Below are 16858 nucleotides of genomic sequence, written 5' to 3' on the forward strand. Positions count from 1 at the left end.
TTAACCTCTAACGCCACACATGGCTTGGATCCCAGTTACCTACAGGACCGTTTGGTTGCTTATGCCACCTGCAGGGCTCTCCGCTCTGCAGGTATGAATCTACTGACTGTCCCAGGTCCCCGGGATGTTCACCTGGCCTCCACCAACCTGGTGGAATGAGCTCCCGGAGGAGCTAAAGGCCCTGTCGGAACTACCATCTTTCCGCAGGGCCTGTAAGACGGAGCTCTTCTCCCAGGCGTATGGTTGAGGCCAGGTCAGAGCCCGGGTTTCATCCAAGATCCCTAATCCATCGGCCAGTCTTTCTCTCCTCTCTCTCTTACAGAATTAACACCCTACCTCTGAACAAGCGGGGAAAGTGGGGAGAGTTATAGAATAGAATGCCATCTTTTTATTGTAATAGTGGGGTATTTATGGGGTTTAATGTGATTTTATATTTTGTGAACCGCTGTGAGACCTTTTGGCGAACAGCGGTATATAAATCCAACTATTTGTTGTTGTTATGTGCGAAGTCGTGTCCGACCAATCGCGACCCCATGGACAATGATCCTCCAGGCCTTCCTGTCCTCTACCATTCCCTGGAGTCCATTTAAGTTTGCACCTACTGCTTCAGTGACTCCATCCAGCCACCTCATTCTCTGTCGTCCCCTTCTTCTTTTGCCCTCGATCGCTCCCAGCATTAGGCTCTTCTCTAGGGAGTCCTTCCTTCTCATGAGGTGGCCAAAATATTTGAGTTTCATCTTCAGGATCTGGCCTTCTAAAGAGCAGTCAGGGCTGATCTCCTCTAGGACTGACCGGTTTGTTCGCCTTGCAGTCCAAGGGACTCGCAAGAGTCTTCTCCAACACCAGAGTTCAAAAGCCTCAATTCTTTGACGCTCGGCCTTCCTTATGGTCCAACTTTCGCAGCCATACATTGCAACTGGGAAGACCATAGCCTTGACTAAACGCACTTTTGTAGGCAGGGTGATGTCTCTGCTTTTTAGGATGCTGTCTAGATTTGCCATAGCTTTCCTCCCCAGGAGCAAGCGTCTTTTAATTTCTTTGCTGCAGTCCCCATCCAACTATAAATAAATAAAATCATATAACCATAGAGTTGGAAGGAGCCAGACATGCCATCTAGTCCAGCCCCCTGCTCAATGCAGGATCAGCCTAAAGAATCCAGGATAAGGATCTGTCCAGCTGCTACTTGAAGACCGCCAGTGAGGGGGAGCTCCCCACCTCCTTGGGCAGCCTATAATAGACACAGGGACACATGAAGCTACCTTCAACTGAATCAAGCCCTTCATCCATCATGCTCAGAACTGACTGGAAGCAGTTTCTGGGCGACTAAGGTCAAGGCCTTCCACACCACTGACAGCTTGTTCCTTATAACTGGAGATGCTGAGGACTGCACTTGGACCCTTACCACTGAGCCAGAGGCCCTCAAGAAAGTACACAATGCAGAGTGGAAAGAGGAGGGGAGGCGTTGGCAGAGTTCCCAGCCCCACACCAATTGTCATCGCAAAGCAGCTCCGAGTCCACCAAAGCCCCAAGCAACTAGGCCAGCGAGTGATCAGTAGCGCAAATTTCACAGACGGGAAGGCAGCCTCCTCCAAGCGGCAGAAGGAATGAAGAAGAGGTGTGTTGCCAAGGAGGTGTGCCACCTGGTCACTAATTAGCCCTGTCCATTTCCCAACCCTCCCACTGACGCCCAGGTAGACGCAGAGTGGCAGAGACTACATCCCGAATAAATGACATTTTTAGAAACCCAGCCGCAATCTCTCCCCGGTGGCCTTTTTTTTCAGCTCCCCTTTCAGTTTTTTATTTATTGTAATTACTTCAGTAATAAGATTTTTTTTCCTGGTTATTATATATATGACTGCCCAGTGCAACAATGGGAAACAGCGGTGGCGGCAGCAGTGGGGAACTCACAATGGGCTGGGGAGAATTATGCGCTTTATTTATCTCGGTGGCCATTACGGGGCCACTGAGCAAAGAGAGGGACGCCACAGCAACACGCGGAATGGGAGGGGCGGCCAGGGGGAAAGCTGTAAATAGAGAAAGTGAGCGTATTCCTGGGGAGTGGAGATGTATGAGCATGCATTTACCAAGGAGGAAACAGTGGCACTAAATGAACCTGGCTCATAATTCATGCGGCCCGGCAGCCCCGGCAGATAAAGGACAGAATAAATAACACTCTGTACCAGGGAAAGCAGCTGGGGGATTCCTTCCGTCACAAGCAAAGATGGGTGATTTTTAAGACCCAGATGGTGACGCCGGAGCTGGCATGTTCGTGTCCTCAGGCTTTTTCCTGCCAGGAAGGAGCTGATTTCCCAGGCTGCATTCCTTCATTTCTCTGGAATTCGACTCTGCCTTGACTTCTCCTCTTTTTCCATTCCAGGTGAAATATGAGAACGTTAGAAATTAATTCCAGAAATTGAAACTTGGGCAGGATGCCTCAGCTTTTGATCCCTTCCTTCTCATCATTAGCAGGATCCCCTCCCCACTTGTGTTCCCAATGCATATACAAACACGGATAAACTAGCCAAAAAAGGGAAACCGGATGGGTGTGCAATTGCACTAAGATTTCTGTTTGATCAATGCACATGAGCATACAGCATTCATCTCTAACATACCATGCCAAAAGAGTATTGACAAATTCCTGGCATTCTATATTGTGGATACTGCTTGTCTTGCCCTTACGGCAATGTTTTCTAAATTTTGTAATCCGGTTTTTACATTGCTTAATCGTGTGCTTCCCATTGCCCCTAATGCATTTTCTTAAAATTGTGTAACTCACTTTGCATCTCAGTGTGAAAGATAGATGAACAGATATTAGAAAGTTTCCTTGTCTGCAGTGTTTTATGAACAAAAGCTTGTTCGGGTAGCGTAAAACTGGAAGGGTGATAGAATGGGTGGGAACTAATTCATTTAAAATGTGGTGTCTGGCGGGGATTTTATGAATATCAAAAAAACAAGCAAGCGGGTTCTAGATTAAATTGAGCCTGAATTCACAAAAGAAGCTATAATGACTAAACTATAATGACTAAACTATTGTATTTTATCACATGATGACAAGACAAGAGTCACCAGAGGAGACGATAATGCTAGGAAACATTGAAGGCAACATGAAATGAGGAAGACCCAGCATGAGATGGGTGGGCTCCATCAAGGAAGCCACAGTACTCAGCTCACAAGATCTGAGCAAGGCAGTCAGTGACAAGAAATCATAGAACAATAGAGTTGGAAGGGACCTCCTGGGTCATCTAGTCCACGGATAGTCAACCTGTGGTCCTCCAGATGTTCATGGACTACAATTTCCATGAGCCCCTGCCACCAAATGATGGCAGGGGCCTAATGGGAATTGTAGTCCATGGACTTCTGGAGGACCACAGGTTGACTACCCCTGATCTAGTCCAACCCCCTGCACTATGCAGGACACTCGCAACCCTATCGCTCATCTACTGTAACCTGCCACCACCTTGAACCTTCACAGAATCAGCCTCTCCGTCAGATGGCTCTCCAACCTCTGTTTAAAAATCTCCAAAAATGGAGAACCCACCACCTCCCGAGGAAGCCTGTTCCACTGAGAAGCCACTCTAACTGTCAGGAACCTCTTCCGGATATTGAGACAGAATTTATTTTGAATTAATTTCATCCCATTGGACCTGGTCCATCCCTCCATCCTCTACATGGCAGCCTTTAAAATACTTGAAGACGGCAGTCTTTAATTTGCAGTGTCTTTGTAAGCCAGGAGTTAATTTACACCACACACCACACACAGATGCGAACAAAGGGTCCGTTGGAGTCCAGTCCTACGGCAAAGTCCTCCAGGATTCAGTGTGGTTCCACATCTGCAGAATCTTCCTGACCACGAAGGGCCAGAAAGGCTTGGGCCAGTGCTCGGCCCAGGGACTTAGAGAAAGCGGAAAGGAGCAGGGGTGGCAAAATCCCCTGCATGTTCCACTCGGAGAATTCCAGTTTCCCTGTCAGCCCCAAACTTGATCAATGGTCTCGCAGCCCTGAATCATTTTTAAATGGAATGCTTCTGGGAAGTGGGCTAAAAAAATACAATCAAACACAGGCTCAGTTGGCAAAGCTGTGGGAATTAGCATTTGGCTGCATTTGTTTGAGCTGTTTATGGCGACATAAATTAAGGGTTTTTTTTTTACTGGTGTAATTAATAATCTTAAATTTAGAGATCATAAATAACCATGTTTATCTGGGAAGGCATTTGCTGGGGAAGCATTCAAAAAATGCCAATGGCTGTTGGACAATATACAGCCACACTGTGTGCGAGGGAAACGGGGAGCGTGGCCCCCGTCGGATGCTCTGTTTGGTTCTGATAGCTCGCCAACTGTGACAATTGGGAACACAATCCATGTGGTCATTGTTTCGTGTCCATTGCCCCTGCGGATCCAGCTCCACAATCTGAAACCCAAATCCTTGTGCCTGGTAGCTGTGCCCACAAGGAAAATTTGTTTGTGAAATCCACAGGCTGCCAAATCACACAACTGTGAATAAGCACGTCTGGCAGGCTGCCAATTTGCACAAACAGAACAGAACGTCACGTCTGCAAGATCTCACGCCATGCCCATTTTTCAGGGAACATTAGACAAATGGATGTATCAGATGTTATGCAGACTTACACTTTTCCAGCATATCGGTAGACGAGCTTATGCCGGTAACGGAGCAAATTGCTGAGAATTTGTTTGCAGTTCTGCCGCTGTTGCACACGGGCACACGTATAAATGGAATTGAATGTGCCAGAGTCTGCATCTTTTTTATTACTGAAATTCAATAATCTTTTTTTCCCTTTCTTTCTCTCTGTGACAGAATTTCCCTTTACAGTCCCTGGTTCAGGAGTTTTCTTTCCAAACAGTTGCCACGGCTGAGGCTGCACCGCCGTACCGTCAGTACGAGAGCCAATTGCTTTCCCCCTCCATTATAATTTATTGGCAATTTTGAGAAATATTTACGAGGCTATTTGGAGTCACAAGCATGCACGCTGATCACCGAATGGGCAGCTTTTGATGCCACTGTTCTTCTTACCCTTTATAGCACTACATCAGGAGGAGAGAGGCTTGTCTCCCTACTCACAAAAGGTGCTCCCTCCACCCCACCTGGCCTTACAATGCCAGCTAACTCAGGAACACAGAAGCTTCCCTGCCATTTTGATGCCACCTCCTCCCTATCGCCTATGAAAGGACAGTTGGGAGGGCTCAGCCAAAGAAGTGCTCTTGATTAGATCCCTTGACGAGCCACATTTGCTCAGGCTGCAGCCGCTCTCCAGGGTCCTGACAAGGGGAGATAGGTTACTTCACCTTAATACAAGAGATGTGAAGGACTTAAGCTGGGATCTTCTGCATGCAAAGCCGATGTGCTCAGCCTCTGTCCTGTAACCCTTCCCTAAATGAAGTTGGCTTATATTGAATCAAATAATTTGTGTGTCCGGAAAAAGTTCCTGGCAGTTAGAGCGGTTTCTCAGGGGAACAGGCTTCATTGGGAAGTGGTGGGTTCTCCATCTTTGGAAGTTTTAAGCAGAGGCTGGATAGCCATATAATGGAGAGGCTGATTCTGTAAAGGATCATGGGTGTGGCAGGTGACAGTGGATGAGCGCGAGGGTTGGGAGTGTCCTGCATAGTGTGGGTGGTTGGACTAGATGACCCATGAGGTCCCTTCCAACTCTATGATTCTATGATTCTGTGTGTGTGTGTGTGGGGGGGGGGTGTCTGGGAACTGTATGATAAAGCAACCAGATGCATCCAAAAAAACATCTGTGGAAAATGACAAGGCCTTCTCCATGGTGGCACCCTCCCTGCAGCTGCTGGGCTTCCATCAAGTCTGCTTAGTTTTAAGCTTAGTTTTTAGGGCTTTCTTCTTGGTCAGACTTCAGAATTATCCCCCCACTCCCGATTTCATCCTCTCTTGTTGCTACGCGGACCTTACAATGAAATCTCTCTTTAAAATCAGTTTTGCTTTCTTCAGATTTCAAGGATATGTTTTTAAGGCCATTTGATTTGCCTTATCAATTCTATGGCTAATTTCGGGGCCTTGCATTGCTTTTTAGTGGCTCCTGTGTTTCAGTGATATCCATCAGTGTTTTAATTAATGAAGCTGGGAACAGCTCTGGGTGCCTGTGCAGCAAGGCTGCAGAAGTATAAATGATTGAATTAATGAGCAGAGATGCTGCAAATTTCACGGTGAACTTGTTCGACACTCCAGCCTACCATGTTTGCCTCTGGTGATCAATCACAGGCAAGCCGGCAAAAACTGCCAAACCAGTTTGCGCTGGGCTTTTGCAAAACCAAGCTCTACTCATCCAAGCAGTTGAAGATCACTTAGATGAATACTAAATGGTGGCTTGTTGGTTTTCTATGACCGAGATAATAATTTGTGATTGATCTTCTTGCCTATTTCACTGTTGCTTGCTGAGCAGAGCAGCAAAAGGGAGAGTAGAATTCCATCTGTGTTTGCTGTAATGCACCACGAGGAAGGAATCCAGTAAGGCACCCCACTGATCCTGCTTTACTTCCATGAATTAACAAGATCAGGATATCCTAGGCCATCCAGGTCAGCAAGATAACTTTTCTGCTGGGGAGAACGTTCATGTCACTGGGAACATGACTTGGCTTTTTCAACATTGCTATTGAGAGAAGGACCCAGATGTTGGAAGAGGTCAGTTGACTGAGTGTGCCATTGCTGTGTTTTCTTTTGCTGTGGCTCGACACAGGTATTTTGTGGCATTTGACCAGAGAAAGGAGAAAAGGCCTCTACTGCATGGCTGGAATATTCTCTGCAGGGAGTTTTCAGCCCATGTGAGCAAGTACAACCCCCCCCCCCAAGCCCAGGGGTTTCTGAAGCCTCCCGCAGCATAATCAGGCCATGTCCTGCTGGGCTGAGCTCTCCTCCATCAGGCAGTGGGCCAAGATGCCAGCAGGAGCCATTTGCAAATGCTACAGATTGGCCTCTCATCTCCGTGATGGAGGAGGAAGGCTCAGGCACTTGATAGAACAAAGCACTTTCAAAGTGATGCAAGGGCAAGGGGAATGCTTCTCAAATCAAGGAAGGTGCTGAGATAAGTAGACAGCAGCGGCCTCAGTATCATCTCTGAGATCTTAAAGCACTTTGCTTGCTAAAATGTTAAGCCCAAATGGGAATACTCAGAACCATCATCTTATTCCAAGTTGTCCTGGCTAGTTTTCTTAGAGATCTTTCAATGGAAAGAAGTTACTGATTGCCATGAGCAACTCCAAGCTGCTCCAAGTCCCTGGGACCAAGGATCACACAATCCTAGAGTTGGAAAAGGCCATAGTATGTCTAAGCACCTTCCTTGATTTGAGATGACTTTAGTGCTTCCTACAACGGCAATTTTTCCTAGGCTTTTTTCCCCATGCAATTGTCAACAGACTTTTTAAATATTTTACTTTGAGTGCTCTAGTGCTAATGCCAGCCTGGTATCATGGGCAAGAGCAGCAGCAGCACCCAGTCTAGAGAACCGGGTTTGATTCCCCACTCCTCCTCCACAGGTAGCCAGCTGGTGAACTTGGGCCATCTGGCAAACAAAAAAAGGGGGAGAGGTCGAAAACCCAACCTGGAATAGCGTCAAGAACAGGGGTAGTCAAACTGCGGCCCTCCAGATGTCCATGGACTACAATTCCCAGGAGCCCCTGCCAGCGAACGCAATGCGGAGGGCCGCAGTTTGACTACCCCTGGTCAAGAACCTAAACAAGTTGAAAAAGCTGCACCTTTATATGATATTCAAACACATTTCATTTGAATTTTATTTATGGAGCTCTCAGATATAAACCTACTAAAAACAACAAAAACAGCAGCGAGTGACACTTATTCTATAGGTCACACATAACATTTTTCAATCACCAGGGTGTTAAAACCAACATCTCTATTCAAGTGAAGGTCCTTTGCATAGCCACTGGATGTTAAAAGTTTCTATGCAAATCAGGTTTTTTTCACAGTAAACCTTTCCCTGGTTTTGAACACAGTAAACTTTCTCCTGGTTTCCGTAACCTTCCCTAGTTTTGAAGAAAACCTTCTGGGATTTCCTGTGTGCCAGGGAAGGTTACTGAAGGCAGCCCTGGTGATTGAAAAATATGATATCAAAACATATTGTACGTATTTCTGTGTGTTTGAGGAAGACCTGTACGGGTCAATACATGCTAGGTTTTTGGATGTTAGGATAAAACTAATGTATATATGTGTGTCCTATAGAAAAAGTGACACTCCATGTTGTTTTTATTGTCCTTAATACTTTTTAGGTTCTCGACCTTGGGCCAGTCCCAGTTCTCTCAGAGCCCTCTGAGCCCCACTTACCTCACAGGGTATCTGTTATGGGGAGAGGAAGATGATGGTAAGCTGCTTTGAGATTCCTTTGGGCAGTAAAAGCAGGGTACAATCCCCTACACCTTTCCAGCTCTAATCCAATATAGCACTTCAGTGGCTATTTGCTCCACTGAGTCAATGGAATCAAGGCATCTCAATGGTACCATTGAGCGGGGTCTTTGGCATTCCGCAGGGCCTACAAAATGGAGCTCTTCCGCCAGGTCTATGGTGAGTCAACGAGAAAGATCTCTTGGCCCCCTCCAGGACAGTGCATGTGTGGCAGCTTGGTTTCATCTGCCCCCTCTTCCCACCTCCCGTTTGAGTTACTGGGAGAAGGGATAGTTTTTAAAATATTTTTTCTGCCGTTCTTCTCTTTTACATTCTTCATTTGGATGTTGATTATGTCTGGGGTTTTAATGGGGGTTTTCATGGGGTTTTATTCAGACTAATGTAACCCGCCATGAGCCACTGGGAATGGTGAGCAATAAATCTAAATATAACAACAACAGCAACAGCAACAACTCTGAAGGGCTAGATCGGCTTGGCACTATAGCACTCAACTTAAGAATGTTAAAAAAACTTGGAGGAAGATCACGTGGTCAGAAAGGGCAGCAGGGAGTGGTGCGGCTTGAAATGTTTCAGAGTTGGGCCATTAATGGAAGGGAATTAGTTGTGTGAAACCCAAGCCTCATATTTACTCAAAATCAGGCCAACAATGAAGAACATCCGGTTTAGAATGGCAACATCTTCTGAGTTATCTTTTGATAACCAGCTCAGGGCAATTTCCATTCTTTCATTCAGATACTCTCCAAACTGCCTTCTCTTTCCGCTGCCCTATCACTGACCGGACAGAACGGCGTGAAGGAGAGCCAAAGAGCTGAGAGGAGCTTGGCGGCAGAAGAAAAAAATTATCAAAGCTGCTGACAAACCCTCCCGGGCAAACCTTTGCCCCCCATTCAAAGGGGATTCATTTGAAAAAACAGCTAATGCACCACTCAAAAATGATTCGTTTTCTTTGCTTTGTTTCAGCTGCTGGTTCTGTACCAGCAGGATCCAGACTGACAAAAGTAGCCGGGAGAAAGGAAATTAGAAGCTGTTGCCATGACAGACAACCAGGATTCAAACTCTCTCTCTCTCTCTCTCTCTCTCTCTCTCGTACACACAAACACAAACACACAAGTAGCTCAGAAGTCATAATCATAGAGTCATAAGGGGCCATCCAGGCCATCTAGTCCAAACCTCTGCTCAAGGCAGGATCAGCCTCAACTCAAACCTCCAGGATGATCTGTCCAGCTGCTGTTTGAAGACTGCCAGTGAGGGGGAGCTCCCCAACCTCTCCTGTCCATTCCACTGCTGAACTATTACGGTTAAAACTGTTCTCCTGATTTCATGATATCATTATACACGTAGTTTAAAGCCATTACTGTGGGCCTGATCCTCTGCTACCAACAGGAAACTTTCCCTGCCCTCCTCTAAGTGACAACCTTTCAATTATGTAAAGAGAGCCATCCTGTCCCCTCTCAACCTCCTCTTCTCCAGGCTGAACATCCCCAAGTCCCTCAGCCTTTCCTCACAGGGCTTGTTCCCCAGGCCCCGGATCCTCCTTGTCTCTCTCCTCTGAACCCTCTCCATTTTGAGCACGTCCTTTTTGAAGTGAGGCCTCCAGAACTGCAGACAAGACTCCAGGTGGGATCTGCAGTAAACAACAGCTCTATGACATCTTGTGATTTCAACTGACACTTCTGTTGATACATCCTAAGATTGCATTTGCCTTCTTCACCACCGTATCTCAATGTATGCTCATACTTAGCTTGCAGTCCACAAGTACCCCAAGATCATATTCATACACACTGCTACCCAGAAAGGTCTCTCCCATCCAGTCTGCCTGCTTCTCATTTCTGTGACACAGATGTAGAACTCTGCGCTTATTGAATTGCATCTTCTTCTCATTTGCCCACTTTTCCAGTGTGTTCAGATCTCCTGCTGAGAAATTCCTGGAGAACCCTGGATACCCCATGGAATCTACACTCTGAAGCAGACATTTCCTCCAGGAGAACTTATCTCTGTTGTCTGGTAATTCCAAGAGATCTGGAACCAACCCCTTGTCTTAGACCACAGTTGGATAACACCTTTGAAGCAGGAACAACCCAAATATGACTGCACAGGGCCAGCCTTCAAGTTCCCCAAGACTCTGCATATATATGGCTGTATTTTCAGAACAAAAAAGTGGGGATTTTCCATGGTTGCACCTTGCCTCCGGAATGTCCTTCCCCTTGTGGCTTGCCTGTTGCCCACACTGTTCTCTGTTAGACACCAGGCCCAAATGTTTCTGTTTACATCTGTTAACATATGGAGTACTGCAAACATGGAGTACTGCACATATGGAGTACTGCGTGCAGTTCTGGAGGCCTCACTTCAAGAAGGATGTAGATAAAATTGAAAGGGTACAGAGGAGAGCGACGAAGATGATCTGGGGCCAAGGGACCAAGCCCTATGAAGATAGGTTGAGGGACTTGGGAATGTTCAGCCTGGAGAAAAGGAGGTTGAGAGGGGACATGATAGCCCTCTTTAAGTATTTGAAAGGTTGTCACTTGGAGGAGGGCAGGATGCTGTTTCCGTTGGCTGCAGAGGAGAGGACACGCAGTAATGAGTTTAAACTACAAGTACAACGATATAGGCTAGATATCAGGAAAAAATGTTTTCACAGTCAGAGTAGCAGTGGAATAGGCTGCCTAAGGAGGTGGTGAGCCCCCCTCACTGGCAGTCTTCAAGCAAAGGCTGGATACACACTTTTCTTGGATGATTTAGGATGCTTAGGGCTGATCCTGCGTTGAGCAGGGGGTTGGACTAGATGGCCTGTATGGCCCCTTCCAACTCTATGATTCTATGATTCTATGATCTGGGCATTCATAGAATTATAGAGTTGGAAGGGGCCTCCTGGGTCATCTAGTCCAACCCCCTGCACTACACGGGGCGCTCAAAACGCTATTGCCCATCCACTGTAACCTGCCACCCCCTGTCCATCCCAAGCTTCTCCACAACATCTGCAGATGTGTCCAGACCTGGAACTGGCAACCCTACCACATGGGCCAGGGAGTAAATACCCAGAAATTCTGGCATAGGGATTTCCTGGAATTCCTGCTGATCTCCTGCCTACAGTGGGTCAGTTCTTCTGGAAACAATGGCTGTGTGAGAAGGTGGCCTCTAGACCATTACACCTCACTGACTTCCCTCCCCAAACCCCAATTCTCCCCAGGCCCCATTCTCATCTTGCCAATCTCCCCGTGGTACCTGGAGATTGCTCAGGATTACAACTGATATCCAGGTGACACAAATCAATTCACCTGAAGAAAAAGCCCATTTTGGAAGGTGAATTCCATGTCATTGTACCCTACTGAAGTCCCTCCCTCCCCCAAACCCATCCCTCCTCAGGCTCCACCCCCCCCCAAATCTTCAAGGATTTCTCAACCTGCATCAGGGCCAAAGGTCAAGGGGTAGAGGCCCTTCAACTTTGTTGCTTCTGCAGTTTTCCTGATCTGGAACTTCTGGTTTCCTCTGAAGTAAGTCCAGTGGGTTTTAACAGGGCTTCCTCCCATGTAATTGTGCATTGGATTGCAGACTTATAAACAATTAGCTAAGAGATTGATCAAGGAACTCATTAATAGCTGATTTAAAATGTGGAGGTGGTTTTCTTTTGGGTGTGCATTATTCAGCGTTGCCTTCCTTGAAAGACATTCTGGTGCCGACATCGTTGTTATTAATGATCACACACACACGCACACACACAGAGCCTGGGCTCCATTATTTTAAAATAATTTGCCAAACAACAAATGATTTTTTTCTCTTTGTTAATCAGTCAAGAGAAACGGCTTGTCTTCATTAAATACACTCACAACATCACTTGCAACTGAGCTGTTGTAATATTTATGTTAATTGGCTAAATAAGTGATTAACTGGTTAAAAGGTAGTCGGTTGATATGTTCCAGAAAGCATTAATCAGTAAACAGCCTTGCTAAATACAAACATGGATAATTATCACATTGCTTAATGCAATCAGAGAATTAAGAGCAGGCCGGGAGGGGGACAACTGGACAAGGAACTAAAGCCACAGGAATATGACGTCTCAGAACCAGTATATGGTGTTTCTTCTCCATTGGCAATAATTAGACCTGTTTTCAAGACAACCATCTGAAAGGCAGTAGCTTGCTCATATTGTGGGACAGGACAGCCCCACCACATGATCATAGAATCACAGAATCATAGAATCATAGAATCATAGAATCATAGAGTTGGAAGGGGCCATACAGGCCATCTAGTCCAACCCCCTGCTCAAAGCAGGATTAGCCTTAAGCATCCTAAAGCATCCAAGAAAAGTGTGTATCCAACCTTTGCTTGAAGACTGCCAGTGAGGGGGAGCTCACCACCTCCTTAGGCAGCCTATTCCACTGCTGAACTACTCTGACTGTGAAAATGTTTTTCCTGATATATAGCCTATATCATTGTACTTGAAGTTTAAACCCATTACTGCATGTCCTCTCCTCTGCAGCCAACAGAAACAGCATCCTGCCCTCCTCCAAGTGACAACCTTTCAAATATTTAAAGAGGGCTATCATGTCCCGTCTCAACCTCCTTTTCTCCAGGCTGAACATTCCCAAGTCCCTCAACCTATCTTTATAGGGCTTGGTCCCTTGGCCCCAGATCATCTTCGTCGCTCTCCTCTGTACCATTTCAATTTTATCGATGTCCTTCTTGCAGTGAGGCCTCCAGAACTGCACACAGTACTCCAGGTGTGGTCTGACCAGTGCCGTATACAATGGGACTATGACATCTTGTGATTTTGATGTGATAACCCTGTTGATACAGCCCAAAATGGCATTTGCCTTTTTTACCGCTGCATCACACTGCCTGCTCATGTTTAGTTTACAATCCACAAGTACCCCAAGGTCTCGTTCACACACAGTGTTACCTAGAAGCGTATCCCCCATCCAGTAGGCATGCTTTTCATTTTTCTGACCCAGATGCAGAACTTTACATTTATCTTTATTAAATTGCATCTTGATCTCATTTGCCCATTTTTCCATTGTGTTCAGATCTCGTTGAACTCTGTCTCTATCTTCCGGAGTATTTGCCAGTCCTCCCAATTTTGTGTCATCTGCAAACTTGATGAGTAGTCCCTCCACCCCCTTATCTAGATCATTAATAAATATGTTAAAAAGTACCGGCTCGAGCACCGAGCCCTGAGGTACCCCGCTACTCGCCTCTCTCCAGTCTGATGAAACACCATTAACAACAACTCTTTGAGTGCGGTTCTCTAACCAATTCCCTATCCACCTAACTATCTGAAAATCCAGATTGCAGTCCTTTAACTTATCCATCAGAACATCATGGGGAACCTTGTCAAAAGCTTTACTGAAATCCAAGTAAACGACATCAACCAAATTTCCCCGATCCAGCAAACCTGTTACTTGGTCAAAAAAGGAAACCAGGTTGGTCGGGCAGGACCTGTTGGAGACAAATCCATGCTGACTTCCTTGGATCACCAAATTGTCCTCCAGATGTCTGCTGCATTATTTCCCCAACCTGCAATGCACCTTCTATTTGCTCCGCTGGGGGGGAAATTTATATCTACAGAAGATGTCATGTTAAATTTACACAGCAGGGCAAACAGAATCTACCCAGCAGCTATTTTAGGTCAAGAAAACAGTGCAAAAAAGAAGTCTTAAGCTTTCCCTCCCCACTCCCAGTATGAATGGGACTCCTTCACTCCTGGGAATTAAGTTGCATGCAATGATGCTCCAGGCCACACTGGTACACCCAACACTAGGGATACACGGGGATTTTGTAACATGTGAATAGGCCCTGGTGCTTCCCGGATCTTACAAAGGCTTCCATTCCAGGCTGGCCAACAGGTCTGAAGGACAACCAGACCTTTTCCAGACATTGTGTCTGCTTTGATCATGACACCCAGGGAGGTCAGATGCCCATGCAGCCTGTTGAAGATGACCCTCAAATTTCAAAATGACCCAATATAGGAAGATGCTATTCATGTGCATCTTGACTCTAAACAGCCCTTCCTGGAAACTAACCCCCCTCCCCCCGACCTCTGTTCTCAAGCTGTATGTAATACTTGAGGAAACCTGTTTCAATATATCTGAGGAAGTGTGCATGCACACAAAAGCTCATACCCAGAATTAACCTTTGTTGGTCAGAAAGGGGTCCCTGGACTCCAACGCTGTCCCCCTAGCTTTGGTGTGGACATTTTGGGAGACTGTCATAGCCGCATTAGCCAACGGTTATCCAGGCTTGCAAATAGATGGCAAACAGTTGTTAGCAGAAGAGAAGTGTGAGGAAGTGAAACCAGCTCAAGATCAAGCTGGCGTTCCCTCACTAGGAACTGCCTTAAGTTCCAGAGACCGGTCTAGGCACAAGGATGCCCTCGGAGGCTGCCACTCACTTGCCGTTGATGACTCCATCGGGATTCAGCATGGGAACGACCTTGAAGATGAAGCAGTGTCTCAAGAGGTCTGCAATGGGGTCGTTGCTCAGGAGGAACTCCAGCGTCCCCTTCATTACCCAACTGGCGTTGCTCTCTCCAGGGTGCACTCGGGCCATTAAGACCACATACCGACGGTCCCCTAAACAAAAAAGGCACCAGAAATGCTTGCAAATCAACTTCACTTTAGACATAGGCAAATAATCCCCCCCACCCCCACCACCAATTTTTACCACTTTCATGCAAAGTTGGGGATGACTGCTTTTATCCTGCTTTATTTCTTGGGAATTTACTGGATTTAATATATATATAAATTATTTATATATATATATATATACATACACATACACATACACATACACATATATAATTATTATTACATTTATATTCTGCCGATCTCAGCACAGCTGGGTCACAGTGGATTAAACAGATTTTAAAAGATATATAAGACCAATATAACAATAAAAATCCCCCACCCCCCACCGGCCCTCACCCCATGGACCCCCTATCCCTGCACCGTATACTCGGGAAGTGGAACAGGCTTCCCTGGGAGGTGGTGGGTTCTCCATTTTTGGAGATTTTTAAACAGAGGCTGGATAGCCATGTGACAGAGAGGCTGATTCTGTGAAGGCTCAAGGGGGTGGCAGGTGACAGTGGATGAGTGATAGGGTTGTGAGTGTCCTGCATAGTGCAGGAGGTTGGACTAGATGACCCATGAGGTCCCTTCCAACTCTATGATTCTATGATGACAATACAGCATTCTGGAGGAGGTGCTAGATCGTCCTTTGCTCTGCTCCACTCCGCCCCACCTTAACCAAAGCCCTGGTGGAAGAGCTCTGTCTTACAGGCCCTGAAGAACTTACTCAGCTCCTGACCATGTCTATGTCATTTATATACAAACAGATACAAAGGCAGGTGTTCACAACAAAACTTCTATCAAATTGTGCTGATATGGTTGGGGGAAAGGACAATTGCATCTTTGTCCTGAATGTAGGGAAGCCTACAAGGAACGTGAACTTTGGTAGTGAAACCAGAGTTGTCATGCAATTTGGTTGACACTTCTGCTTGCAAGCTTTAAAACAAGCCAGAAGAGACACACTCCAGGGTTTCAAACCAAGTTGTTTGGGGTGGTTTCTTCCACAAGGATTTTGGACATGCAATGACTTTTCTTTCTGTCCTCGCCCAGGGCTTACTGTTGAATGAAAAAACACCTGAGGTTTCAGTTTTATGAACTGTTGAAGGCTTTCACAGCTGGGGACAACGGTCTGTTGTGGGTTTTCCAGGCTGTGTGGCCATGGTCTGGTTTTAGCCCTGATGCTTGGCCAGTAACTGTGGCTGGCATCCATCAAACCCATGTATCTATACCCTTTTCTGTGACCGTTGTGACTCCATTTTGTCTTTTTCTGCTGTCAGTGCAGAAATCAGCAGGAAATCAATCACATCAGAGGTAAATGTCTTGCATTAGTTTTCTTTTTGCAGAGACCTCTTTTAAAAAATTCATTCAGAGGTATGCTACCCCACCAAAAGTGGTTAAAGTCCATTCAGTGCAGCATTTTACCACTGTGTGTGTTTCCATATAGATTAACCCTTCATCGTTCTCGTGAGGGCAATGCAAAGAAACATGGTCGGGGCTCAAGGTATGCTGGTACTTGTAGTCCATGGACATCTGGAGAGCCACAGTTTGGCCACTCCTGTTCTAGGCCTCTTGGGAGTATAGAACAAGGCAGGGGTAGTCAACCTGTGGTGCTCCAGATGTTCATGGACTACAATTCCCATGAGCCCCTGCCAGCATTTGCTGGAAGGAGACACGACAACTTCAGCTGCTTGTACTGTGTGTAAGATCCAGTGGCCAATGCAGGCACAACAGGGTTTTGGCTCACGTCATCCATCATTAGAAAAGCACATATTTGCTGTGCCTATTTTAAACAGGATTACTCAGGTCTGCACACACTGAAGGTATTGTTCAGGTACGGATATCTGCTATGCTGCTACCAGATTTCGAACCCCATTCAAAGTGTTTCAGCAAAGCCGGAAGGAGAACGGAATCTC

At 46.2% G+C, this 16858-nt stretch overlaps 1 protein-coding gene across 2 annotated transcripts in view; it reads right to left on the bottom strand.

Annotated features, from left to right (window-relative positions):
- Positions 1 to 16858, bottom strand: part of AGBL1 (AGBL carboxypeptidase 1) — a 441440-nt gene that overhangs the window by 273846 nt on the left and 150736 nt on the right. For both annotated transcript variants that reach the window (XM_077317361.1, XM_077317360.1), the window contains exon 18: positions 14771 to 14951. In XM_077317361.1, coding sequence (XP_077173476.1) covers positions 14771 to 14951 — 181 coding nt within the window. The remainder of the gene's footprint in view (positions 1 to 14770; positions 14952 to 16858) is intronic.

Source organism: Paroedura picta, chromosome 18 (genome assembly GCF_049243985.1).
Source record: "Paroedura picta isolate Pp20150507F chromosome 18, Ppicta_v3.0, whole genome shotgun sequence".
Classification (NCBI taxonomy): Eukaryota; Metazoa; Chordata; class Lepidosauria; order Squamata; family Gekkonidae; genus Paroedura; species Paroedura picta.